Genomic DNA, 27,837 nt, shown 5'->3' on the forward strand with positions numbered 1-27,837 from the left:
CTGGTAAAAATGGAGCAGCAGGAAGGACGGGAGTAAGCCCGTGCTGCAGCTAAAAGAGATGCACATTAAAGAATGTGCTTAGAAACTGTGTGGATTTCTTTTCTTAAAAACCATGTAAAACTAGCAACCCCTCTGATGAATTTTATTTATATATAAATAGGCCCAATATGTAGCATGAGATAACACTTTCTGAAAAGCTGGTGTCCAGGTTACGCTTGAGGAAGAATTAATCTTAGATAAAGCATTCCCATTTACTGTGAGAGATGATCTCTAACATCTCAGGGTTTTGTGTATATGTGGACAGAAGCATGTTGCAACAGTCAAATAAGTAATACCAAGTATAAAATGTAATAATTTAATCACTACAATTTTTATTTCCTTTTTTATCTGGATTTTGGAAATAGTGATACTTTGGTGTTTACTAATTAAAAAATATATTTTAAATTAATTATAGTTACTGTATTTATAAAGTGTACATATACAGCATGCATTACACAAGCAATCATATACATGAATAAACCCAGAAGGATTCATGTATTTTATACTCATATCAATATTCAACAAAATAAATTAATGAAGTAATAGGTTTACTCTTCTGGCAACATGTATTTTTGTCATTTAACATTAGCAGCTTTGTAGCTATCTACTACTTTGGCAGGGTTTTCATTAATACTATGAACTATAAGCATCTCTTTGCAAGTAAGAGCCTCCTGAGAATATGAGGAAGGGGCAATAGCATGCGAAGCACAGGCCTAACATCCCTCTCACATTTCCTGAGATGGGAGCCTCCTAATGCACAGCTGACACTAGTTGTCATCATACGATACAATTAACTCCGCAGGGTAATAAGGGCTCTTAATGATTACCATTACATACGACCACACTAGGCAAGACTTTTATGTAAATCAGGACTATTTGGAAGCAGGTGAAAGCAGAGATTATCTGCTGAATGAACAAGTCCGTGCTGCAACGGAGTTACTCTGCATTGAAGTTTCTTGGGCTGGCGTACATATTTCCAAGTTCTCGGAAAGGACCTCGGCGAGCTGAAGCAGCTCTAGCTGTCTGCTCTGCCCTGCCGCTGGAGGTGACCACTTCTCCCCTCCTCGCCCCGCCGCAGAGCGCCAGCTAAGCCCCCCCCGCCGGTGGCGGCTATTTAAAATAAACCGACTAATTTTGCTTGGAAGAGCTCTCGCTTGGTCCTTTTAACCATCTCCTACTTGGGAGCAAGGGGGAAGAGAAGATATCAATCGGCAGCCAAGAGAAGCAGTATGTGAAACCACTCTGGCTACATTCACAATGTCTTTTCTTAAGTTTTTATTAAGCTTTAAGATTCTTAGAGCTATTAAAACGAAACTCAAAATCGATACAGACATCGGGGGAAAAACAATGGTGCTTTACTGAAACACTCATTAATATGCTCTTAAAACAACACACACAACAATATGCACAACAGTGTAAAAGAATATACATTTTTCTTGTATTATAGAACTTCATTGCAACTACATTAGGATAAATTGTTTACATAAAGTTATACATCTCTTTCTCCCAACTGTTTTAACATTTTCTTGTTCATTTTACCAAGTACCATTTAAATGTTGGATTTGATGCCCACTTCTTAACATGTAAGCTATACATTCAGGAAAAAGCCTTGGCACTAGCAGAGACTACTACAGAGGAGCCAGAGTAATTTTCATTCCTTCTGCCAATGTTATTCTTCTCACAGTACAGAAAAAAATAAATTAAATCAACCAAATTAACATGAAATAAGGTTAATATAAGATTATGTCTTTCTGTGATTGAACTTAAATATTCCCTTGAATGTTTGAAAGCTGGTACAGAACTTAACAGATGTTTAGGCTTTACTCTATTGCACTAATACCACAGCAATATCCCAACTCTTACAGCAGAAAATATCAAATGATATCAAAATTATGCAACAAGATTACAAAAACGACTGCAATTTCCATAAATTTAAGCCAGGGCCCTATTGTGCTCTGCATCTTTTCAGCTGTTCTGCACCTCTACCCCTCTTGCCCCTTGTCCTTCCCCAAGAATTTGAGCTACCTGCAAAGCCTCTCTGCTTGAGGAACTGTAACGGGAAGGACTGCCAGAAGAAGAGTTGTCCCAGCCCCTTAAATGACATCTTGCACTGCAGCTTGTGGCATTGGGTGAAGTCCCCAATGACAAGTCGCAGCCATACAGTGGACTGAGACCAGCAGGAAAAGGTGGGGATGGGAAAGAGGGAGGAGAGAGGAACAGAGATTTCCCTGCTCTACCACATTTTACCAGTCTGTTCCTTGAGAATTAAAAGCTGATTTTTCTAAAACACCTGTGTAATCCACTGATATAACTGCAGAGAGCACCCACTACTAAGAGGATACTCCTGCCACCAAAAAAAAAAAAAAAAAAAAAATCTACTGGGAACATGACAGAATAATTTGCAGTAGATTATCTGCATTTATAATTGACTACACAATCAACCATGCAGTCAGGTTTAGTGAGTTCTTGACCATGAGTCCTTGACCATGCAGAGATTATACCACAAACTTGATCTCTCTGCCTGAACGCTCACACATCCATCCTGAAGCTGTTCAGTCTGAGATGCTGGAGTCTCAAATCTGGACAAAGCCTACAGAGGAGCTTCTATTCCTAAGCTTCTTCACTGGGCCCATGAGGGTGATGAGTTCACCCAGATAATCATTTTGAACCTGGCAGAGGTTGGATGAATAACTGGGTTTTACGATAAGGGACTGGAAAACTGAGTCTTGCACAGGTCAGCAAGTCAGCTACAACAAAGATGAAACCATTTCTATCAAGTCAGAATGTAACCACGCAAACGGAAAAGGACTCGGAAGTACTTCTTAGCATTTAATTACTCCTAAATGCCACCAGAGCCTACCTCGTATTAGCTTGACTGGTAAACCACATCAAAAGTATTTACATTGAAAAGACCTGTTCAATTTGGGCTATACCAATGGGTGAACAATTTCTAGTCAAGTGTACTAAGTCTAAAAAGACTTTTCATGATAATGAGAAAAAATGAAGGCAAGAAGAACGCAACCTGGAATCACTCAATACGCTGAACAGTGTAAAATGAGCTGATTTAACACAAACATCTTCAAATACAACAGCAAAGAGCTCAACCAATTCCTTTACGCTTCCCAGACTACATTCACTTTCCTTTTGAACTGTCTCATTAAGTATTGCTATGAACCAAACACAGACACTGAGCTTTATCTAGTGTAAATTATTGGGCTCCACACAGCACTGTTTCAGAAAACCTAATCTGATTCTGTATCTTCCAGCTCCACAGCACATGTACAGTACAGAAGACTGCATGATCTCTTTGCATAACAGTAGTTACAAGGCTTTTTGATTACCAGATAGAAACCTGGAAAGGAGTAAGCCCAAAAAGGTAAAGTGGACCCATAGCTGATCGTGAAATATTTGCTCCGTTAAACTAAAATTTTCTAACCTATCCCTGAGAAATTCTAAATTTCCCAGGGTGATGTGGGTGAACAGATTAACTCCACTGAATCTCAGAATTCACTTTAAAAGTTTCTACTCTCAAGGACATAAATGCCTTTTTAAGGCCACAAACACAGGCCTTATCATCTCTGTTTCTCCCCACTGGAGTTGAGACCACCTCATCAGACTAACCCTCTTCAATCTGTTTAATTTCTGTTAACTAATGAAGTAAAACGGAATTCAAAATGGGATTAGGCTAAGAAAATACTATTTAAACATCAAAGACTACCGATGATTGTAATACAGACCAAACCAGCCAAACATCCTTGCATACAGAGATGACCAGCTGAAAACATCTTTTCATCTCCCAGCTAGTCCTAGACAGTCTGCAAAAACAGTATTAAGAACAGTTTGTGAAGCCAGTCCCCTACTCAGCTAAGCTATGTTTTAGTTTGTTCCCATCAGCCTGATGCCACTTAATCAAAAAAATAATTAGTCTGTCCTAAGTTTGGTACACAGCTCTTTGCAATGCAACAAAGCCAGAATCCTGTCTTTTCAACAGTAAGTTTCTAAGTAAACTGGCCTTCCCATGCTCTTCTGTTGTAAAAGAATTTCTTTTTAGGCAAAACTCAGATTTAGCACTAAGGTATCATTAATTATGAAAACAAAATGTCACAGTTCACTATGCTACTGTATCAATGGGTTAACAAACTCAAGTCTGGACAAATGAAAAGTAAAGCTAAGTTTTCTTTCCTGAAAATTTTAGCATGATAATTGGAATTAAACTGTTTTTAGTTTAAATCCTGTTATCACCGGAAACTCTTCTCAAAAGTCAGCAGTGTTTGCATAATTACATTTCTGGTCTGTTTCCTGTCAATTCTCAGACAACTTTCCTGTAAAACACAGTCCAACTGCACATCCTATTCTGTAAAATGTCAAAGTGCATAAAATTATGGTCTCACTCACGTACTGAAGATGATTTTTTTTTATCCTAATGAAGGCCAAGTAGGAATCAAATAAACAAAAGCAGAAATCTCAGTGAAAATATCCTGAAACGAAAACTGTCTGCTAACATTTCTCAATAACAAAGACACCCGAGATAGAAAAGACATTATAGATAAACTCACCAAATTTAATTTTTCCATATTTACAGAAGGGTTTCCACAAATATTCCTGACACCTTTAAGAAATCAGTTACACCATGACTCCCAGGAATTTTAGCCATTCCTCTGAAATTCAGGAAAACTAACAAGATTTCCCGTGTATTCTGTTTCCATACTAGATGCCATAGGAACTCACCACGGCCTCACGCCACGGCCACCAGCACTGCCATTCGCACAGGCCAAAGCTATCACGGTGAGTCCACGAGCTCCTTACTTTCCATCGTTCGTAAGTACCAGCAAGCTGTGATCATCAGAGCATCAGCAGAAGCCTTTGATTTTACATTTTAGAAGGGGCTTCTGAAGAAGAGAGAGTGTTGTTGTTATTCTGAACAGGAAATGTTTTCCTACTACCTTTTACCACTTTGTTACAAATAATTTTTGTTACTTAACACAGGCTCAAGGAGACAGAATACCCTCTGAGCTCACAACCACCCACGTCTATACATTACTCCCTACTTTCCAAAAGGTGTTTTCACCCCAGTCATCTCTTCTTCTTCAAACCCCTAAAGAAAATATTTTGTCTTCTCTCTACGGGCTCTCAGTGGTCACTAATGACAGAAATTATCCCTTAGCTGGACCAGTTTCCTTTTCGCACCATTGAGTTCAGGTGGTGGTTAAACAGAAACAGCTTTGTTAAGCTACATCCATGAAAAACACTGAAACAAAACATCTGCCAAACCCGAAAAAGGCAAAACCTGCGCGAGAGCATCGCCCAAGCACGCTCCTTCCACCGGAAGCATTCGAACAATGGCAAACAAAAGGACGTCGGGAAGGGGAGACTATTCGGGGACTCACATCTGAACCCAGAAACAACCTGAACTATGTGCATCCTTGCAGACAGCTCACAAACCACTGCCCTATAGATAACATACAGGAAACACCATGCGACCCTCCCATATCCATCATTATTTGCACTATGGCCGCTGTTTGCAAGGTATGGTTGACCTCACACAGACCTTAATGTTCACGGACCACAGGGAATCATTACAAAAGTGAAAACAACTGAGACAAAACAAGCACAGAGCAGGACAGGCAGCACATGACCTGGTACAGCTGAAACTCAGACGCACAGCTCAGATTACACATACTCAAGCAAGTATGCATCAGGGTAAAACACAGACTGATATTTTTAGCTATCAAATTACAGAAAAACCTTGTAGAATTACACCACCATTATGTACAAAGTTTTTTCTCTGGACAGTGCTTTAATAGATCAGTCCTGCTATAGACATTTGGCTGAAAGTTTGAAAATAAATATAATAGTTTTGGTGAAGAAACGAACTATTGGGCTCACAAAAGCCTTCTTCTAATAAACATCTTACAAATAATACTGTAGGACATTTATTCAGACAAAGAAAATGATCCTGTCACAAAATAACAGAAAAAAATACTTTGCATGAGAAGCATTAATAGCTTTAACACTTTAGATTACCTAACTCAGCATCAGTTACAGCCCCTTTTGAAGACAAAAGAAATATTCAAAGAAATGCAACATATTGTTCAAAGAATGAGCAACTAAGACCCTTACTTATTTTCTTTGAAGAACAGATGAATAAAGAAGATACTGTCAGCAAACAGATAAAGGGATTTATGCAGAGGGCAGGGATCAAGTAAAGTAAAAGCAAGAGCTATAAATTTTCAGCGTAGGCTTAGAAAACTACTTTGTTTCCAGCACTGGGAAGTACTCAACCTTCTGTAGTGCCTGGGCTATTTAAAAGAAAAAAAATTAGCTTTCAGTGTTATGAAGATATTTCAAATGTAAACCAATGGGAAAATAATACTATATTGTTTGAGTTCAAAAAAAGGTTTCAAATATAAATCATAAACTTCTGTCTTTCAGGTGTTCTCTCCTGCAGTACTTGAAGTGCAACCACATGTTGTATTAGGCTGTGGCGGAGGGTCTGAACACCAAAATGGCACTTCTTTGAGCAAATGGGTATCTTCAGATAAACTTTTGTAATTTTTCCCCTCTAATCTTATGTAGCAGCAGAGCTTTCAAGTACGAGGCAGCCTGTTTCACAGCATCTGCAGCTCCAGGTGGGTCCAGAACGCATGTGAGCCTGTGGCTTTGCGCACTCACCTGCGCTGCTGTGCTTCTGCACAGCTGGTGGCAGCTGCTCCAGAGAAGATGTGGCTCAGAATAAAAACGCTGCTTAATGTGAGACAAGTTCATGTAGACTCAACACAATATCTCAACTATGCTGACCAATGGACTACCCTGCTTTGTTCCCCATTGTACAGATTTCTTCCCCACTTACCCACCCAGGATTTTTTTAGCCAGGAATCTTGCTCTCCTTTGCTCTACCTCCCTGTCACTTTTCCTAAACCAAACTCTACTGGGGAATTACGATATTCAGAATCCCTGGAAAAAGCAAAATTGATAATCAGCTGCTTTTCACATGCTTTCAGCGATAACTGAGTAGACCAGAAAACCAACAGACATTATTCATCAGATAACACGAATCATAAAGGAGCGAGTAGGCTACAACAGCATAGCCCTTGTAACGTGTGAAACCCTAAAGGCGGCACAAGGTTCACAGGGAGGCAGAAAGGGAGTACAGTTGTTCTGGCAACTAGAAAAGTGGGTGGTTTCAGTTGGGTTTGGTCTTTACGTAATCTCACTTCTTAGACTAAGACTGATAAAAAGATGAACTTCCTGAAGCAAAAGGGAAAAAAGAAATGATGATGACGACCTTGATGAAGCTAACGTAGAAAATTTCACCGTGTTGAGTTAGTTTAGGTTAAGAAAAAAAAATGTAAGGAATCAAAAAAAAAATATTAGAAGAGGGAGAAAATTTTAGGGTTTTTTTTTGTTTTTTTTCCAACATGTTAGATGGGAAGTTACAGGACAACATAAAGGGGAAGTATTGCACTCAGTAAAATTGACATAAACCCTCTAAACTGCTGCCAGTATAACCACAAATGAATTGAAAGAAGACCCACCAGATCCAAAGAAAATGTCTGAATGACTTATATACAATGAAGTAAAATACAAGCTACATGATGAAGAATACTTCACTAGTATGTCTTACAGAAAATGAAACAAAATGGCAAGAACAGTTTTACCACTGCTCCATCACGAATGGAGCTAGGAATAATTAAAACTGTCAAGACAGGGAAGAGGAATAAATTAGTACACCCATTGAAAGTCCCTTCCGACCCTAATTACAAGCTGCCTTGCTTTTGTGAAAAACAACATGTTGGGGGTTTTGTTTGTGTTGCTTTGTTTTAAAGAGGTTCAGTAAAAATTGCAAAAAGTAGAAAGTAAAGCCAAGGTCCTTAACTTGGTATAACCACGTACAAATATTATAACATCAAAGCAACTCTGAGATTGCTTCCAGAGCTCCTGGTAGCACGGAAGAACTATTTGAAGAACATATACTTCACTACTGGGGCAATGAAACACTTCTTCAGAACTGGTAATACTGTGGCACATCACAAGGGAGAAACACATTCAAAAATATTGTTCTGGGAGAAGTCACAGAACATTATTACCATTTCATTTCTTAAAACAAAACCCAAACTCACAACACAGACATGCCATAAGAAAACAGAAAAAAAGGGCATAAAACTAGCAGATTTAATATTAAAAGTCTAAATGAAACTGACTCTAAGGATCTTCTGCTTTTAAGCGTAAATAAATCCAAACAAAATAGCCAAGATTAAGCAAATTTTAAAAAGTGTTTCCTCAGAAATATTTTAGAATTTAATTCAGTTCTGTCTTGAAAATGGTTCTTCAATTCTGAGATAAAAGTCAGGAGCTGTCTGGACACAATCCTGGGGAATGTGCTCTAGGTGACCCTGCTTGAGCAGGAGGTTGGACTAAAGATCTCCAGAGGTCCCTTCTGACCTCAACTGTGTCACCCTGCCAATTCTATAGAAAAAGAAACAGTGAAGGAGTATCTAAAATAAAATCCTTAGATCTTTTCTGTACCTCATAATGATGGCACTGGTTTTATCTGCTTGTTAGGTCACCTGAGCAGAAACTACTCTAGAATAGAAGAAAATATTACAAATCAGGTCTTATCTTCAAAGGTGGTTGCGGTGGGGCTAGCCAAAGGAATTTCAAATCACTGATATATCAACACAAAACTTAATTACGAAGTGATTTACCACAGTATTTTGATACTATAACCTGTAAGCCGACAATGCAGGAATAGGTCAAAGAAAAAATTCATTTAACTGTGGTTCGCTAGTATATATACAAAAGTTTAATATGTGTATTTTCAAATATTTAATATAATGCTAGATAACAATTTCAGAGAGAAAACACAATTAATTTTTCTTACAAGATGTTGAATAAAATTCCTTAAGATACCCTGAGGAAACTAATACAGACAAATCTGAACACTCATCTATACTTGGAAAATGGCTGAATTAGGCATTCCAGCGAGAACAGCAGCTTTGTCTACTTTTAGCTTCTACCTAGAACCTCTACTCAAGGAAACATCCACATTCAGCACTGTGGGACTGGAGACATCACAATAGCAGACAGCACAGAAAACGAGCTATAACTCACAGAGCAGACACTCTTTCCCGGCGTCTTTTCCTGGTATCAGTTTGGTGGTTAGATCAGTTCAAAGAGTCCCCCTTCCTTGCGCCGCAAGGCGCAAGCCTTGTGCTCCCGCACCATCCCTCTCTGCCCACAGCGCCCACTCTTGTCCTAACGCTACAAAAGCGCCAATCTGCTGGAGTGTTTGCATTCATCATAAGGAAAGGCATGTTCTTGACAGAACCTTAAAAAAAAAAAGTTGAAATATTGGAGAATAAAAAGGAGGACAAGAACCAAAGACGCCAGGTCCTTGCAGTGACCAAGCTACTGAAAGTCAGGGATGGAGATTTCATGACTGCAAGACTCTGCCTGACCACCCACAGAGACACAGCAGGGTTTCTCCCTGCTAAGGGGTACAAGTACAGGTCTGAGCACGACCACTTGAAACTACAAAAACACCCAAATGTAAAAAAAATCTTAATATAAGACATTTCCACAATACAGTTAACTGTTGGAAAGACATGCTTGCAATACAGTTATTTAACCAACTAACTATACACACTCAAATCATTTCTTGATAAGCGCTGCCTGTACTAGGCCATATCGTTTATCAGCTGTGACTTCTGAATGGCTCTTTTCTATCTGAGATGAAACAAGAGAATGAACTGCAAGACTTTGATTAATATAGGTTTCCATGTTTGTCATATTCACTCAATCTCTTTCATTTACATTCCATCCCTACCACTCAAATAAAAATAAATGAAGGACACTTTCTTTAGTTCTGATAAACTGTTCCACGGTCAGATCTGATTACAAAAATTTGCAACAGGAATGCTCCGAGTTTCAGCAACTTAAAAGAGGTTTGTTTTTTTTTTAACATAGGTTTTATTAAACATATGTATGCACTTCCAAACTTCTGGAATTCAAAGCACTTTTCTCATGATGTTCTAAACCTTCTGGAAAATGGGACCCACTGAAGTTCTCTTGCACAGTCTTTGTGAAGTAAATGAATCGGGTTCAAGGGCACACAGATGACACGGGAAATTTTAACTAAGTTCTTCTCCTGAATCTACACAAAGTCCAAAGAGCTGTAAGAAATTTCTTTCACGGGAAAGGAATACATTGTGTACAAAATACAGTTACTGAAAACAAATATTTCCACATCTGTCTCTGTTCACTTCCATTGTGCAAAGTCTAAATGACACAGCTGAGATGGAGTAAATTCAGTAAGTTAAAAATAACTGTTGAACCCCTCTTACAAACAAGTTAATGCAGAAGTAAAACCCAACACATATATGGGAGTCAAAGAGCCTGTCTTATAAAATTATAAAACCAGAGAGGAGCTTTGTAAATAAAACAGTTCATCTCCCACTGATCTTACAAACACTTAGATCACGTATGAAAGGGGACAGCAATGCTGTTAGCATTAGCCAAGTAAACAGCAGATACAGCACCAGGCTTTTCTTCTACAGAATGAAGCTCAGTTTCCAAGTTTCAATGAAATTTGGGAAGCAGGTAAAGTGATATGATTTATCTAACATCCCAACGATATTATTTGTCACAAAATTCATAGCATGACATTTATAGGACTGGTCTGAGCGCTATCTCACCATTGCATGGTTTCAAAGACTGGAGATAGCTAAGCCATAGGAAGCCAAGTGCACTGGAACCAAAAACTGCAAGAGACTTCTTGTGTTTATCAAGCCCAGTGCTCTTTCACTGCACGTAACCCTGCTAGGTTATGAAGAGAATTAAATAAAGTTACTGTATGACCTACTGTAAAAACAATCAGTGCCATTTTGCCCATACAGCTGAACAGTTGAGAACAGAAGTCTACTATCCACTTTTACATGTATGGCTGAGTTAGTCGCTTATTTATCCACATCTCCCATGGGGATGTTAATACTACATTTTTCAACCCTTTTTTCAGATTTATTTAGGTAGTTAACTGTTTGGAGCAGGAATCATCCCTTATTAAGGTTGTGTGGCTCTTGACACAAGTTGCTGGTGCCTCTAATTGAGTTCTCTGAGTACATGTGTCTTTAATTAAGTCTCACAGTGTGTTTTTTTTTTTTTCCCCCTAAAAAGACCTCAGCCTCATTCATGAAAAGAGGTGAATCAAGACCACAAAGCGAAGAAACTTATTTGAGGGACTGTGGCCTCATTTCTTTCCGAAAATTTCATCCTGAGCAGTTCAAAGCTGGTAGAAGTATGTACAACTGAAAATAGTCTTATAAAGGGACAGACTAAACAACTCCGGTTGACTGGTGGTGATACAAGCCAATCTATAAACCACATTATTGAAAGATGTACTTACTCATCTAAAGGTGAAACCTTTAAAATGGTTGTTTACTACAAAGATATCAGATGTTCTTCTTTTCATTGTAATGAGAAATACCACAAATATACCATTTTTATTTCTAAGAATGATAATATTTCCCTAAAGATAGGGGTAATTCCAAGTCCTTCAAAGCCACAATTAAAACACAACAAAACCAAAACAAACAAACCAAGAAAAAACCCCACACTGAAATACACGCTCAAATTATTTCCTGTCAAGCAAAAAGTTTAAGTCATCTATGTGGTTAAATACTGTTGAAATCAAGCGGACAGATATTCATACTTAAATTCACTCTGTACTGAGTAAAGCACTAGAGCATGTGCTAAATGTGCCTTTGGGAATGAGAGTCTTATGCTGCACACTCTTCCAAATATTCAGGAACATGCTTAATTTTGTTACTATGAATATTTCCACGGATAAACACGTCCATAACTGTTAGCAAGAACTAGACTGAGTACAACTGAGAAGGCGATTATATTCAACAAGTTGCAACTGCAATATTGCTTCTCTTTGTAAATGAAAATTCCCACAGAGGTGAATGAGAGATTTATCCACATAAAGAGATAAGAGTAAGGGAGTCAAAGTCTTTCAAGGGGAAAATATACTGTAAAAGTAAAGCAAATCATCACAGCAGGCAAACAGAAAAGTTCATTTTCTTTGCTCTTCCTCAACATCCACATTTCTTCCTGAACTCGGTGTACCACAAGGGTATATAAATCAACAACAATACAGTATTTACATTTTTAATTCTGCATAATTAACGAATAGTTTCATTGCAATCAAAACCTCCATATAGGAAAATACAAGCCAATTGATGCCATATGTCCTCCTGAATTGTTTTTCCAGATGTATTCCTTGGAGTCTCAAAATTGAAGTTCCTGTTTCCTTTAAATAACACATTCCTAAAAACTCAAATGAAGCAATTTTATTCCAAGTACAAACTAGATTATTTATATGACTGAAATGATTTCTTTTTATTTTAGTTCCTTTATCTTTTTTTCCTATAACCTGAGCAGAGAATTAAAAACCTGTTTAACTGTAACACACTAAATTGTGAAGAAGCACAAATGCCCCCAGGCTTTAGGTTTTAGCCTCAGATTTCTATGGCCAGAGTGGTGACCTTACACTTTCAGGCATTTGAGAATTAATTTTTAAGTTTTATTTTTCAGTAGCACAGAACTTCACCTATACACTGAAATAGTTTAACTATCACTTGCTTTTAAGAAGCTGCTAAGTTTTATCTTTTCCTTTGCCTTTAGTCATGAAAAAAAGAAGAAATAACAGAAAGCACTTTTTTTTGGGGGGGGGGGGGGAAATAGTTGCTTAATTGAAGGTTAACACTGCTAAGCACTGCTAAAAGAAAATCAGGAATGGGGAAGGGAGTTTCAGCAACAGCTTTCCCACATTGCCCTGCCAACAACCTCAGCCTCGTTGGGGCATTTTCTCTAAGGGCTAGAAGTAATTAAGTTTCATTGCTAAATCAGTCTTGAGCCTGTCTTGAGCAGAAAAATCACTTATGCTTAATTGCATGGGGTGATGTGGTGAGCAGTCTATTAGGTAGACTGCAGATACAAGTTCACTTTTTGCAGCTCTGCAGGGTACTTAAAAATGAAAGGTCATTATTTAATTCAGGCAGTCATTTATATAATACGTATTTCCTACAGAAAACAGTGCCACTTCAAGAAATGCTCATTACTTGAGTCTATTTCTATTTCTACAAATTTGTACTAACTACTATTTTAAGAGATGTTTAGTTTAAGACCAGTTTCTGAAACTTAGGAACTACTAAATTAAAACTGCCCATCATTTTCAATACATACCGATGCATATGGATGTATAATTACACACACACATGCCTGCAAGCACACATCCAGGGGAAGGTTCTCCATGGGCTTAAGAGGCCGCGCATATTGTTTGCTAATCAGGACCACATATTTTCACCTGATTCCATCAACAAAGAATTAGTTTCCATAAAATTGTAACTGACAGGAACAGATTGGTTTCATGCTTCAGAGCGGGAGAATCATTCCACCAGTTTATTCATGCTAATATTCCAGCTCCCAGCAGATCAGATCTTCAGCTATCGTCACTATCTCACACTCTAAGATACTAGTCAAGAGAAACAACTTAGGTTTTTATGAGATGAGGAGACAGTGATTTGAAACTGTAGAAATATTACAATAAACCAGTACAAGCAGTTACTATATACCTTTACCAACCTACAGCTCAAGGAGCAGCCAGCTGCTGAGTTTTGACGTACCCACAATGCACATGCTCGAGCACTGAACAATGGCACTTCACCTTCTTCATAACAAAGGCTTGCTTTACATTTGTAGAGAGATTCAAGCATCTGAGGCTACGCTGTTCTCCTATATAAGCTATACATAGGCATAGGGTTGGCCTATCACTCTTAAGTTTTTCATTTAGAAGAAATAAGATCAAAACTTTTAAGGATGAACTGATTTTATATCCACAGAGTGGAGTGAGGTGTCCATAGGAGCCACAGCTGTTCTCACCAGTCGTCCAACGAGGAATATGTCCTGCCATATGATGGACCCTGCAGAGCCTCCTCCCTCCCTCCATCATTATTAGGATTACGCCTTGTTTTGGGTATCAGTTCCCAGTTGTAGCACTCAAACTCCCTGCAAACTTGAGAAAACAAATGGCATTTTCCCAGGCCCTTTTTAATTTTTTTAAGATTCTGTATTATTCTATCCATGACCGAGACACTAAAACCCTGAGCCTTTACTAATTGCAAGTGCTTGCCCTAGATTCAGTACTTCGATTATTATACAGCTTAAAAGAAGTTTATATAAAGACTTAAATCTTAAATTTTGTATAATGTTAATCAAATATTATACATGATAGAAGTGCCATTATTCTCGTTTTACCTATATAGAACAATACGCAAAGTTTGAAAATTCAGCTCTTTATACACAAGCAATATGCTAAATATTCCTCGTTACTATTTATTCTATTCATTCTGCTCAAACCCCTCCTAGTCTTACTTTTCACCAATTTCACTTTTTATCACTTTGCCAATTACAACCTAAAGTTACTCATTAATAAGGAAATATGAACTGTTTTGCATTATTTTCCCCCAGACTTTGACCCAACAGGAAAGAGAAGGAGCTTGCTTGTTCACTGCAGCATATTCACCCTCCGCTTGGACAACTGAAGAAAAGTATTTCAATTTGCATTTAAATTTATGCGACCGATTTATATACAGGGCAATTAAAAATATTTTAAAAACACTAAGCTTTTTGTTTGTGCGTGATCCATGATATTTTAAATTTCTTACGTAAGGATAAGGTCATAAAATAATGTGAATTGGGAGAACAAAAAGAATAAAAACATTAAAAAATATGTAACTAGACATGAAGTGGTACAGTGATTTCCTTCCCCCCCCACCCCCAGTCACTTGACCAGAGGAAAAAGCCTTTGATGCAAAGTACAAAACTGTTCTTCACTCCTCAATCATTCCAATCTATCTCGGTATTTGTTTCTTGTCAAACTGATTTGTCCCGTCAACTGGACTCTGAAGAAGGGTCATGAGCCACCCCTAGACCTACCATAGAAATGGGAGGACACTATTTAAATAATAGAATTAAATAATAATTCTAAAGAGCAAGCAGGAAATGCCAAATTAATCATTTCTTAAAAGATTTTCTGCATTTGCATTATTTTCCTAAAAGAAAATTAATTTTCATCGCTTGGTAACCGCTGAATGCGAGCAACATTTACACTGAAGCTAAAATACCACCTCTTCAAAGTGAATAGTGCAAGTAATGGATAGATTGACATACATGTATCTTTACTGCCATATACTAGAGAAAATGGCAAACAGTGCATTCATACATTGGCAAGACTTTCTCTAATAAAAGCCAAACAACTTGCACAGAAGCGAAAGGTCGACTGCTGTGTGTGCTTAATTACACCTTGAGCATGCATTCAGCATTCTTATATACAGGAATGTGAACACATTCTGAGCTTTATCAGTTTAAATAGCTTTTTATAGTTTCCTATTTCTTCTACTTTATTTTTTAACATAACATTAGCATCAACAATCCTGAAGTGAGAAAAGACACATACATCAAGTACCAATCTTCGGCAATACCTACTGTGCCCTTCCTAACGCATGGAAGCGAGCTCTCTCCCCGCAGATTATCTTTGCTCCACCAGAAGAATGGAGGTGCCAGGCCCTGTCTTTGGAGGCTTTAAGTATAAAACAAGATGACAGTTTCAATCCAAGGCCGTGACATATGAGACCACAATTTGAATATTTATAAAACGAATGCTGTCACATTACAGAGAAGTCTATATTTGAAGTGACAATCCCTAATTACCGCTTTTTGATGAAAAAGGGATTAAGAAAAACAATTATCTTAGCAAAACAAACAGTTTCATGTACTTCCCAGTACTGTATTTCTTGATCGCCAGAAGCCATGTTAAACAAAAACTGGACTCGGAAGTAAATATATTTTCTTAAATTCAACTATGTTTTGTGGCCACAATTTTCTGTTGTCTGTATTTGCCATGTGTGGTTTTGCTGACGGAAAAGAAATCTGGAATGTACAGGCAATATATCAGAATTTTTTTTAAAAGAGATAAATCTTTAAAATATAAGTAAATGCCTCCTAACTTAGCTGCTTCCCAGAAATATCTTGGTGGGAGATACATAACAAATATTCCTGTGCATAATTCGATTTTCATTTGAGCTTTGGATTTCACTTCACAAATAAAGAGGGAAATACAATTATCATGAAATAAACACATATTATCAGTCTGCATTGAAAAAAAAATCCACCATATCATGATAAGCATTATTTTTGTACATCAACCATTTAAGTCCTAAATAGCACAAAATGTAAAAAAGTGACAATAGTACAAAGCATTAGTCTACCAGATGACTTCCAAGACAAAAAAAAAATGAAATCATATTAGAGATATAAAAGTTCTCTAAATATTCAAACTTATCTTTTTCTAGTTTTAATTCTCCATATTATGGAATATGTACCCACTATCCTATTTGCATTCAATTTTACCTTCAATTCACACCATACAACTCGTATAATGTATGCATTCTCCACGTTCTCTTCACCTATGAATCCTACCACTCTGTTTTAAAATTATTTGGAAAATCAGAATTTTTACAATGCTCATCATGATTTTTTGACAATAAGATATAAAATCACTTTAGGTAAAATGCAGAGCACATGTTTAGGTAAAATGGACAGAAAAGTACTTCACATTCAACTGAGGTTTCAAGACAAATTTACTTTCCTCTTCATGATTAAAAATGACCTCTCAACACCGGATAATCCAGGACAATCCGGTACTGGAGACTAAAGATCTGGCAATGCTGACAAGTAACAACTTCACACGACTGAATAAACTGTGAAGGCAACACTCAACCAGCCACACAACTTGGAAGCCAACATGGTCATTCTCCTCTCCAGGGATCTACAGTGCTCCCTTCCCCTCCAAGGATTAAGCTGGATCAAACTTTTAGTTTCCACTAGACTTATAGGAAGCATCATGTACTTTGAATTTACTGCCTGATATCACGAAGGTATGCCAGCCTTCAGCAACTAAATTACCTTTGAACTGTTACTCGTTGTGACCTGTCAGGAGGATTTTCCAGATACCAATATTATTTTTAAATAGTTCTGACATGTATTCCAAACCTAAACCTTAAGTAGGTATACTATAAAACAGCTCTATTCTTATGGATATGTTTTATCCATTTGCTGCTCCTTTTACAAGGAGTTATAAAAGACAGGCTCAATCCTATTTCCAAAAAAGGCTTCTCTAATGTAAAGGGCAACTCTCCATGTGAACATATAGCTATATAAGCCCCGAATGCAAAAGCAGTTTCTACTGATGTTTCAGAACACTCATCCAGGGTATCTTTTTTCTGAATAAATTTCTTAAAAAAAAATAAATAAATAAAAATCAAGGTACAGATTATTTTCTCAGGGCCAGTGAAAAGGTGACCTCCCATCAGAGGAAAAGTGACTCAGATCTGCCTGGAAGCAATTCTTTCCTTATCCTTTTGCAAAGTAATACCCTTCAAAAATAAATAAGTGGGAAAATATAAGAGAAACGAACTCTGAAACATCCTGGCTCTTCAGACCTTATACCCACATTTTCTGAAAATATGGTTTTGTTTCATTAAATTAAACTGACATTGTTTTGCAACATACTAAATTAAAAAAAAATACACATTTTTCTGTGCGCTAACAACCCTCAGCCAGGAGGAAGAAAACACAGGATAAGATCCAAGGGAGCAGGATAAGATCCAAGGGACTGACAATCTTATTTTGAAGGCAAAGTCCATGAGTGTTATGACATGGCCTTTTCAAAGATTTAAGCTCCACTGAACTAAGCCAAATTCCTTATATATATGTTAAATACAGCTTGATAGGAGACATAATTTAAGTGGGAATAATTGAGACTCCTTTTAAGAACAGCACTTCCAAGAAGAAAAGCATCTGTAGTTAAAGACAGCAGGCTTAGAAAGCAGAGTGCCTTCAGGACTACAACTACAGTGTCTCTAAATGCTGTAAGATTTATGTAAGTCTGAGAAAACATCTTTCCTCACATATTAACATGACAGTAACAAAGCATTTGAGACAAAGGAATGGAAAGCAGAGATGTCCGCTGGTCTGTGAGAGCAGAACTTTTGAACCCCGGTAATACTGACATCTTTGTGATAGGAAGGCAAGAGGGCTAGGGATCAGATGTCTAGTATCATGTTGCCCCTCGGTTTCTGATGTGCCTGTAAGTGATTAGGCCTGGTATGCCCTTGGGCTGAAATCACAGGAAGCACAGTGTGCCCAAAACAATTTTACTTAAATGAAAAATAATCCTAAATGAGTCACAATACTTTTCACAATCTAAAATGTTATCATTTAGGAAGCCTTCCTGCATTTCATGTCTTGACACACGCGTACTTCTGAAGATGGACAGAAATACAATCAAAACATCACTGTGACAAAATCCAAAATTTAAAAATTGAGTGTAGAATTCAGTAATGTCTATAATAAATCCCTTCATGCAGAAAAGAGATCATTTAAAGGAATGCAGTTTACCATGTCTTCTTCATGGTTTTAAAAATCTCTTTCAAATTGCTCTAATGGCAAGTGGTTAAGTCAGAAATAGTCAAATCTCATTAAAAAAATTATTACAGTTCTTGCTGTTAATAGAACAAGGCCATTCTTCACATAACTTAATTACATAGTTGAAATTTCCAGGATTCTGCTCCCGAATCTGCTCGGACACGTGGGGACAGGGAACTAAGAAAGAGGGCAGGGAATCTAGAGCAAGCAACGGCACTACAACATTGTCCCCTCCTTTCCTAGGAGGGAGTTCTACCTTAAAATCAACACAAAATGTAACTTTACAATGAAAAAGAACCTATGTGTACGTGCGTGCATACATACAGATTAAAGACAGACAACTGTTTTAGAAATATAACTTCAGTGATTTACAAATGGACGCTGTAAGTTAGTACAACCCACAAATGCAGAAAAATGAATGTTTCACAATGTCTTCAGCTTTTTATAACATTTTAAAAATTTATTATTACCTTAATAACATTATTCTAAAATACATGTTCTTCCTCTCACATACCAAAGCTACTTACCGTTTTGATTTCTAAAGAAAGAACACTATTCAACAGCGGTGGTCAAACAAACATTGTATCACAAAAATATAAAGATTACTCATTTAGAAATAACTGCATTATTGTTACAAAAGTTCTTATACAAGGACCAAAACAGATGTTACCTTAAAAATCATTCCAGTGATTTTTTTTAAAAAAAAGCTTAAATCCAAGTCACACAGGTGGACCTGCAGCACTTGTACCATGTCTGCTATGTCATCTTACATCTATCATGACTGCAAACAATAACGTAGAAAACAAATTTTGCGGAACTAACAGTAGAACCGTTGCATAAAGAAGTCTTTCATATTGCTGTTTTCAGTCTTATATGTATGCTTACAAATATAAAATAAACCCCATTCTAAAGATCCTCACTCATCACCTTGATTAACTCTTAACTAAAAATTTAAATCACAAGTGCTTTCTGGGTATTTGCTTTGAATATAAAAACCCATGGAAATTGCCATTTACAGATTACTGCGCTAAATTCATAAAGCTTTGCACTTCATATTATTTACTCTACAGAGAACAAAGAATTAAAAATTTTGTTCTGAAATCCAAGAAATATACTTACGAAAGTAAAGCAGTGTCTTACAACACTGTATATTTTCAGCCATGGATATCTATTGTTATTGCAACACATAAAATTAAATTTCTTATTTAGCTCTTAGGAAAGGGCTTGCATTGTAAGATCATAAACCCTTTGAGGGTGGAAAGTACAATAATTATTCTATATTTCTGTGTATATTTATACTTCAATTTTGGTTGACAGTGGCATTTTTATAGCTCAGAATGCTCCAGCCTCATTAGCTATGAGGATTGGCGCTGGTTTGACAACTGCCCTTAGGCTACATTGCTGGTACACCTCCAAGACAGAAAGGCTACACACATATATGGGTGGGCATTCCTTGGAGATCACCTAATCTTTCCCTGTGGACAGCGTAACTGATAATTCTGACCTAGGAATAGGAACCAGAACGAGCAAATTGACACATGCTGTAGTTCATGGCTGTTCAATAATTCATCAGGAAATAAACAGTCTGGGAAGCAGAGAGACCACGCTATTCAGCCTCCTCTTGTTTTGTGTATTGCTACTTTCATCAGAGCCTTAGAGACCTTTGGATAGTTCTCTCTTGAGGCACCATGGCTTAATCTAGCCACTATTGGGAACTGGACCTCTTGGAAACTTATGGCCACAGTCTGGAAATCCCTTTTTATGATTGGTTTTCCCACATGCACAACACAGTCAACAGCTTTTGTATAACTGGCAGACAAAACACATTCCCTACATTAATGACATTCTCCAGTAAGGCTACAAGACTGGAGATTCGGTTTCTTTCTTTTCCATTTTTCTTCAAAATGTCGCATCTCTGCTGTTGCAGATATAAAATGGAGCACACCAACTCTTTTCTTTCTCTGACATTCCCCTGAAAGTTTTTCTCCTGCAAAACTAAATCTCCCAACACAAGACATCACACGAAGATTTTGGAAGTTCCATCATATTGAAAGTTCTGCATATACCATAATATTTCAGACGGAAGACGAAAATTCATGGCGCCCTCCTCTTCTTCAGTTCTGAGGCAGCAATGCTTTGTTCTGACAGACATAAAGAACTACACAGACATTAGCCCAGATTCCTCCACCCAGAGGTCCTAGAATTTTTTGGATCAAAAGAGATAAGACAGTTTGCGAATTCATAAAGATGCTACAAGAAATGAGCCAACACCCCCCCAGTACAAGCTGTTATAAACCTAGCTCTCTAGGAATCCTGTCCCATTATCTCTGCAGTCCATGCAAGCCCACACATTTCACAGGATTTCTTCCATAAAGGGTTCCATCCTCTCTATCATCCCACTTCTTCTTTGGAGAGGTTGCGTGCATTTCTATCTCCCTCCTCTGCTGAGACTGCCGACAAAACATGAGTCCTGTAAGTTAGCTACCATAATCAGATCCCTTCTCCTTATGCAGTACCTCCATGCTCCGTACAAATCTTATTTGTTGCAACATGCTTCCCTGTCTTCAGCAGATCACTACTTTGTTATGCCAGGAGAATAAGCTGGTCACTTCCAATTACAAATTACGGAAGAATTCTCCTTCTATCTGTAGTCAAAGATGATCAACTTAGCCCATGGCTATCATGCTTCTAACAGCCTTCTCAGCCACTGCTGCCAATCCTTACTCCTCCAGCAGCCTCCCTGGAGGTGGCTGAGCCCACAGCAGCCGACGTTCTAGGGGACACAGAGCCGAGCAGCAGAACTGGTAGGGAAGCATGAAGCGCCCACCCCTAAGCACCAACCTCCCCTAAGCACCAACCTCCCCGTACCCCCTTTCTTATCCTCTCCAGCAGGCAGGCTGCAGTCACTCTAGTTTTACCACAGCTCTAACTCTACCACCGCAGCCAGCCCAGCCGCAGCCCAAGAAGAGGCCAGCTCTCACTGTCCGGCAGAGGTCCAAGGAACAGACGATGGCAGATCTCCAGCTGTCTTTCTGCTTCTGCTCCTTGTGCAGCAGGCTAAGAAGTTCACTTGGTGGTGTCAGGTGTAGGCACCATGAACAGATAGCTCTCTGCTATGGCTATCGTTCTGATTCTAAACTTTAAGTTAATGAAATGCACCCTAAAACTTCTGTACACAAGTGCAGCCGCAGATTTGGTGTGATCACATCTGCTCATACAATTTTTGGATTATCTTAGAATAAGCAAAAGTGCTAACAAAAAGGAACAAACTCTACATAGCTCTGTCTCACTTTCCATCTTCTAAAACAAAGCAACTGCAGAAATAATTAACAGACAAGAAAAATGACATATTGGATCCCCAAAATGAATTACGCTTCTGGGTTTGATTACTTCCCATGGATGCTATCACAGTTCAGTCAAAGCAAAAGCAAGGCCACTGTTCAGAAAATTATTCAGGAACCTTTACATTCTACATCCTGCAGTTAAATAATTATTAGCATCATGTATCAAAAATTTGATAATTCCTGTAGGCAGCACAATTTTCCAAACTCTCAATAGTAAATTTACAAACCATATGTAAAAGCCAAATAACCAGTGTAACCAGTTTAACATCTTCGATGATAATAAATGAAAAATTAAAAAAATCCATATGCATGAAGACTTGAAAAGAGGAATGCAAAGGAATGAGGAAAAGTTGGAAGCAGGAGAAAAAGATTTCCTCTAGACATTCAACATCGTAAATTATAAATACACCTGGTGACATCAATTGGATTACACTAGTCCTTCATGCACTCTGTTTTGTCTGCACAGAAGAAATGTTTGCCGACTAATCTGTTCAGCAGTGAAGACAGACTAAAGTAATGTAAATAACTCTGTTTATGTATTTATAACAAATAAGTATTTCCATTAATTTTTCTGCCTAGTTTTGAATAGTTTTACCCTCTCCTAAATGTTAAATGACGTTACATTTTAAACATTGTTATGAAAGCCCAACAACACTTCTGCACATTTGGACTGCTGCCTCCTTAGTTTGGAATTTCCAATAAACAAGTTGCTCTGCTTTGATTTTCGCTGCCAAGTTCACACTTCTCAAACAGAATACAGTCAACTCAAACTTCAATTCATATTCAACTTTTTTCTGGCTCAATTTCTACTTACACACTGTGCAAAAATTCAGCAATTTCTTGGAAGAGGAAAAAAAAGACTTATGACTCTTAGTAATTATATGTTTCTTCTGGAAAAATTAATTTCATTTTATTAATGTCATTCCCCATTTTCAGACTGAATAAAATATAATTCCACAATGGAATTTAATGAAAACATCTTCCTTGAGTCATCAAGAAAATTCCCTCCCTCCCTATATATAGCCCAATTAAAGAAAAAAAAAAAAAAAGAAAAAAGTGTTTTTATTTCTCCCTTTGCCTTGTTATACAAGAAAGCTAACCTCATATACTTACATGCTTTGTCTCTCTTAGAACTAAATTATCTAACTCTGCAATAACAGCATTTATCTTGAAGACCAAAATATCTAGGCCACAGTGTCACAAGATCCAGCAAGCCAACATAACAGTTCACCATAATCAAATAGGGGAGATGGTACTTTCACCCAGTTCCTTTCTTCCTGATCACAGCTGCATCCTCTCACCACTTATCTTGCTGTTTTTCTGGTTCTCTCTAGCCTTAAGGCAGTTTAACTTGATAAAAGAACAGAACAATATCTGAAGAAAAAAGTGAAACATATTCTACCATTTCAGGGAGCTCAACTGGCTCAAAACAAGATGCATCAGACACAGAAATTACCAAAATATTGCTCACAAAAGGTGTTATTATTCTTCTGATTGCACCAGTATTTTACATTGCATGATACCATTAATAACATTTAAAAAAAAAAATCATTTGACTTTTCCATAATTCACATGGTTCACCAAGCATCTATAAGGATGGGGATCCTACCTCCACTCTGGGCAACCTGCTCATTAACACAGAGAATATTAAGTACCCGTGATTGAAAAACCTAAACAGAGAAAATCTGGAAGGGCTGCATATTTTTCAAAATTATCACAACTGGATAATACTGTACTAAACTCTGCTGTAGAAAAGAATGAAAGGCAGTACACAGAAAGCATAAAGAATCCATATCCAGAAAAGATAAAACTATGGGCAATAGCAGGGTAGGGAATCTCACATTATACACCTCAGACAGTGGCAGAAGTGAAACAAAATCTTTAAAGAAATAAAACACAAGGACACGCTACTTTATTTCAAAAGAGAGAAATTAAGGCAATTTCATCAGCACAAGGAACGTTTTAGAGCACAGCCAGGATTCCAGACTAAGTGCTCAGTCTATATTCCAGACTAAATGCTACATCTACTATATAGACTTTTCATAAAGTTATCTAAGAATTTTATTTAAATCAGATTGCTGTGAAAAAAAAACACTAAAATTTCTACATTAAAACTCCTAGATATTGTAGCTTCCAGCAGTGCCAATACCCAGATCAGTTCATTTCCATAATGTAACCTTTTCATTTTTTAATGAAACTCAACCAAAGCATAAACTGCTTCCCCTAATGTTGGAGACATTTAATCAGCAGTGTTGGGAATAATGTTAATGTGACATAAAACAACACAAAAGAAGGAAACAAACACTCGTCATCTGCATGAGCAACGTAATATTCAAATTTATTTATACCTTCAAATGCCACATGAAGTTATTGACTTCTGGAGAGGAACAGCCAAGTAACCTGTCTATAGCTACCCAATAACAAAGCTCAACCTCATGTGAATTTCTACAGATTTTACAATTTTTAATGCAGAAAATCCAATGAAAAAAGTACCTATTCTAAGTCACTTATATTACAACATTGAATTATGATTTAGGCAAAGAGAAAATCGGAGTGCTTTTTCAAGAATATTTAATCTTCCACTGGACTGGATTTCATTTCTCTGTTCTCTTATTAGAAAGAAAAAACACTACAACGCAGGTATACAAGTTATATTTAGTGCAGCCCTCTTCACTTACCTGAAGACAATATGCCTCCCAGGAATTTATAAAGTATTTTACATTAACTAATAAAACTTTGTACCACATGTGCAAAAAACATATATTTAGCCTTACTTCTCCGTGTCTTAAAGGTGTAATAGCTCCTCTTGCAACTGCCATTCGAAACAATGTTTCTGTGGCCTGCATCAACAAACATACATAAGAATTAGTTATTAAAAAAAAAAAAGACAATACAGCCCATGATTTGTTTAATTTTTTTTGTTTTGTTAACATTTTTAAAATGTCAGCTACATTTAGCATCCCTTTTGCAATCGAATCACTTCAATGAGGTCATTTAGAAAAGCCTGCATGGGTTAGGAAAAGGTTCGCTGCAAGGTGAGATTTTGAGGATTTTGGTCCCTACACCTAAAGGGCACGTTCCCGTGACACCACAGTGGTCGCTAGCCTTTCCAGTGAGGCTGGAGAAGTGCTCAGCCCCACGCAATGCTCCTCCACAGGTCGTCACCTAGAAGCAGGATACTATGGGAAAAAATGGCTATGCAATATTTTACAATTCACAAAACTCATTTCTTTTAAAAATTACTGTTTAATATATGCCTAAAGTAATGAACAAGAATCAGACTGATATGACTGCAACATGCACAAGAGAGTTTCTATAACTGGCCAATATTTCCATTCATTTGGTTTTAAGCATAGAGACCCCAGATTGCCAGTTTCTTCTATTTACAAGTTGGTTGCAAAAAGCAGGAAAGAAGTTCACTGGTTACATAAAAACATGGACTGGCACATCAGCACACACAAAAACAGATCAGTTTTAAAGGCAGACTTCCTTGTTCTTGTAAGAAGTAGTGAAGTGGAAGGAAAAGAATAGGTTTTAATATCTGTTTCTGATAAAAACTGTTCCAACATTAAAAGATTATGTTAAAAAGTAATTAGCAGGCTGTCTGAAAATAAGTATTTAGAAAGTTTACAAATAAAAATAGTTTGTAGTTAGCAACTACTACTGTAATTGATTAATAGCAATATATAAAACAAGGAGCTCAATGCTCATACGGTAATAAGATTTGCTGGGTTCATGCTACACTGCTTCAAGATAACTCTATCTCAACAAATGCAATATCAAAGACATCCATGGAGATTAGTTCCCCAGTCTTCCTAAAGGCAGATTAAGCAGCTTTTAGTGTACAGTGGGTTTTTTCCCTTTTCTTTTCTAAATAATTGCCCACAAAAGAAAATTTTGTGAAAGAGCTTTTAATTGCCTTACAAATCCCGCCACCCCTAATCCATAAATGAACGTGTAAGCCCCCAAAAGCTCGGCCGCAAAATGTGTTACTTCGTTTACACCCCCGACAACACAGAGCACTCCCAAAGTGGGATTCTCCTCCACCTCCCAAGCAATATAGGCTTAAGCAAACCTCACACAACCTTTTGTATTCCTCCAAATTGGCTGCTTTCATCAGCTCTTCCCACCAACGTTTTCAAGGATGTTTCAACCGAATTGAGCATTCTTGTCCACACAGCTCAGCTCCTTTTGTTTCTTTTGAAAACCACTGGTGTGTGTGACTCTCTTTTCACATCCACCAGTAAAAGATCTCTCTTAATACACTTGTACTCGTGTAGTTAGTGTCAGATGTCAAAACCATCCGGCAACACGGAAAATTCACAGCAACAGCGACGCTGGCACCATCGCTCTCCCCATCTGAGCACCACTCTCCATGTGCCAAGGATCGCTAAGAAGATTAGCCCTGCAGCCGCAGCCTCCTACCCCGAGCGCGGGAGGTGAGGCCACCTATGGCCATTCACACGCTGACAATGATGCGGCCGGAGGGAGAGCGTGCTGCGGGGTTTCTAAGCATGCAAAATCATGACAAAAACATGAAAACAAACATTTGGAAAATACTTCAAAAACTTTGAAAAGATTGAAACAACACACAGACTAGCAACACAAGTGATCAGGTTAGGAAAATTTTGCCACACTTACAACATTTAGCCTGAACTTCTCTGTAATATTGCTGTTTCAGACACCCTCCCACACTGTCCTCCAGCTTTCAGCTTTCTCCCTTCTGCCCCACAGCTAGAGGCACAGGCACGGACCACAGGAGTTCAGCTTGGAAGAGACCACTGGCAGCCATCTGCTCCTACCCCTGCTCTGTGCAGGGACACTTGGAGCAGGTCTCTCAGGGCTTCGTCCGGCCACGCTCTGAGCACCTCCAAGGATGGAGGTCCCACAGCCTCTCTGGGCGACCTGTTCCAATACTTGACAACCCAGTTTCCAGTTAAAAGTCTCTGAAAAACTGCAGTTTACAGAAGATTTGTAGAGTCTTCCTAAAGAAGCACGGCTTAATTTCCCAAATTCTCCATCAGCAGTGGCAATGCTTCACACCAGCTAAATGAAAGACCTTCCTTCCTTCCTTTTGTGGTTTCCAGCTCTGCCAAGAGAAGCCACATGTAAACACCGAAACCCTGAGTGCAGAGCGTCCTACTAACAGGCAGGCAGCATGGGGCAGGGAGAAGCAGCATGGGTTGAATATGGAGGAATAAGGATGAAGGAAGGGAAAAGCAGACTTGGACAAGAGCAAGGAGTGAAGGGACATTGGTGCAAAGGAGCTCCTAAACCCAACAGCTACACTGGAAACTGGAATTCAAAAGGGTTAAAAAAAAAAAAAAAAAAAAAAAAAAAAGAGGTACAAAAACACAGGTAAACAAGGTGTCACAGCTGGGCTTGGAAATGTCTGTGAAGGAGCCTGAAGATGCTGAACTGAGTGAAGCAGATAAACATTAAAAACACCCATTCAATTGCACAAAGACAACTGCAGGACATCCACTTTTTCCAAGCCTTTAGCATTACGGACATATGTCATTTAGAAAGCCTCTATATCATGCTTGAACATTATCCCACTACATATACTTAAATTTTAAGTCTGTAAGAAAAAACTTTATTTTTTGAAATGATAAAGGCAAACTCCATCACAATACTCCATATGCAATAACAAGAAAAGCTAAATGAATGAAGAAACCTGCAATAGTGATAAGAAAAGAAAAAAAGGAACAATATGCTCATATACCAGCCTCATACACTTTCTGAAGTTCTGCATACAGTACTATCTTACTGGTATTAAAAGCATCCTTATAAGATACTAAGCATACTTTGACTAAAACTCCGGTTATTGAATACAAATGAATTTTCCCCTGGTATGTTTTTACTTTGTAATTTCAGTTATTATGATAATAGCTAATATTCATGCTGC

At 37.8% G+C, this 27,837-nt stretch overlaps 1 protein-coding gene across 3 annotated transcripts in view; it reads right to left on the reverse strand.

The window, feature by feature from the left end:
• The window catches only part of TMEM135 (transmembrane protein 135), a 184,837-nt gene that overhangs the window by 84,206 nt on the left and 72,794 nt on the right, over positions 1 to 27,837 (reverse strand). For 2 of the 3 annotated variants that reach the window (XM_064505154.1, XM_064505156.1), the window contains one exon: positions 24,704 to 24,769. The exons of the other annotated variant lie outside the window; for it this stretch is intronic. In XM_064505154.1, the coding sequence (XP_064361224.1) occupies positions 24,704 to 24,769 (66 nt within the window). The remainder of the gene's footprint in view (positions 1 to 24,703; positions 24,770 to 27,837) is intronic. 3 annotated transcript variants of the gene reach the window in all.

This window comes from Dromaius novaehollandiae, chromosome 1 (genome assembly GCF_036370855.1).
Source record: "Dromaius novaehollandiae isolate bDroNov1 chromosome 1, bDroNov1.hap1, whole genome shotgun sequence".
NCBI lineage: Eukaryota > Metazoa > Chordata > Aves > Casuariiformes > Dromaiidae > Dromaius > Dromaius novaehollandiae.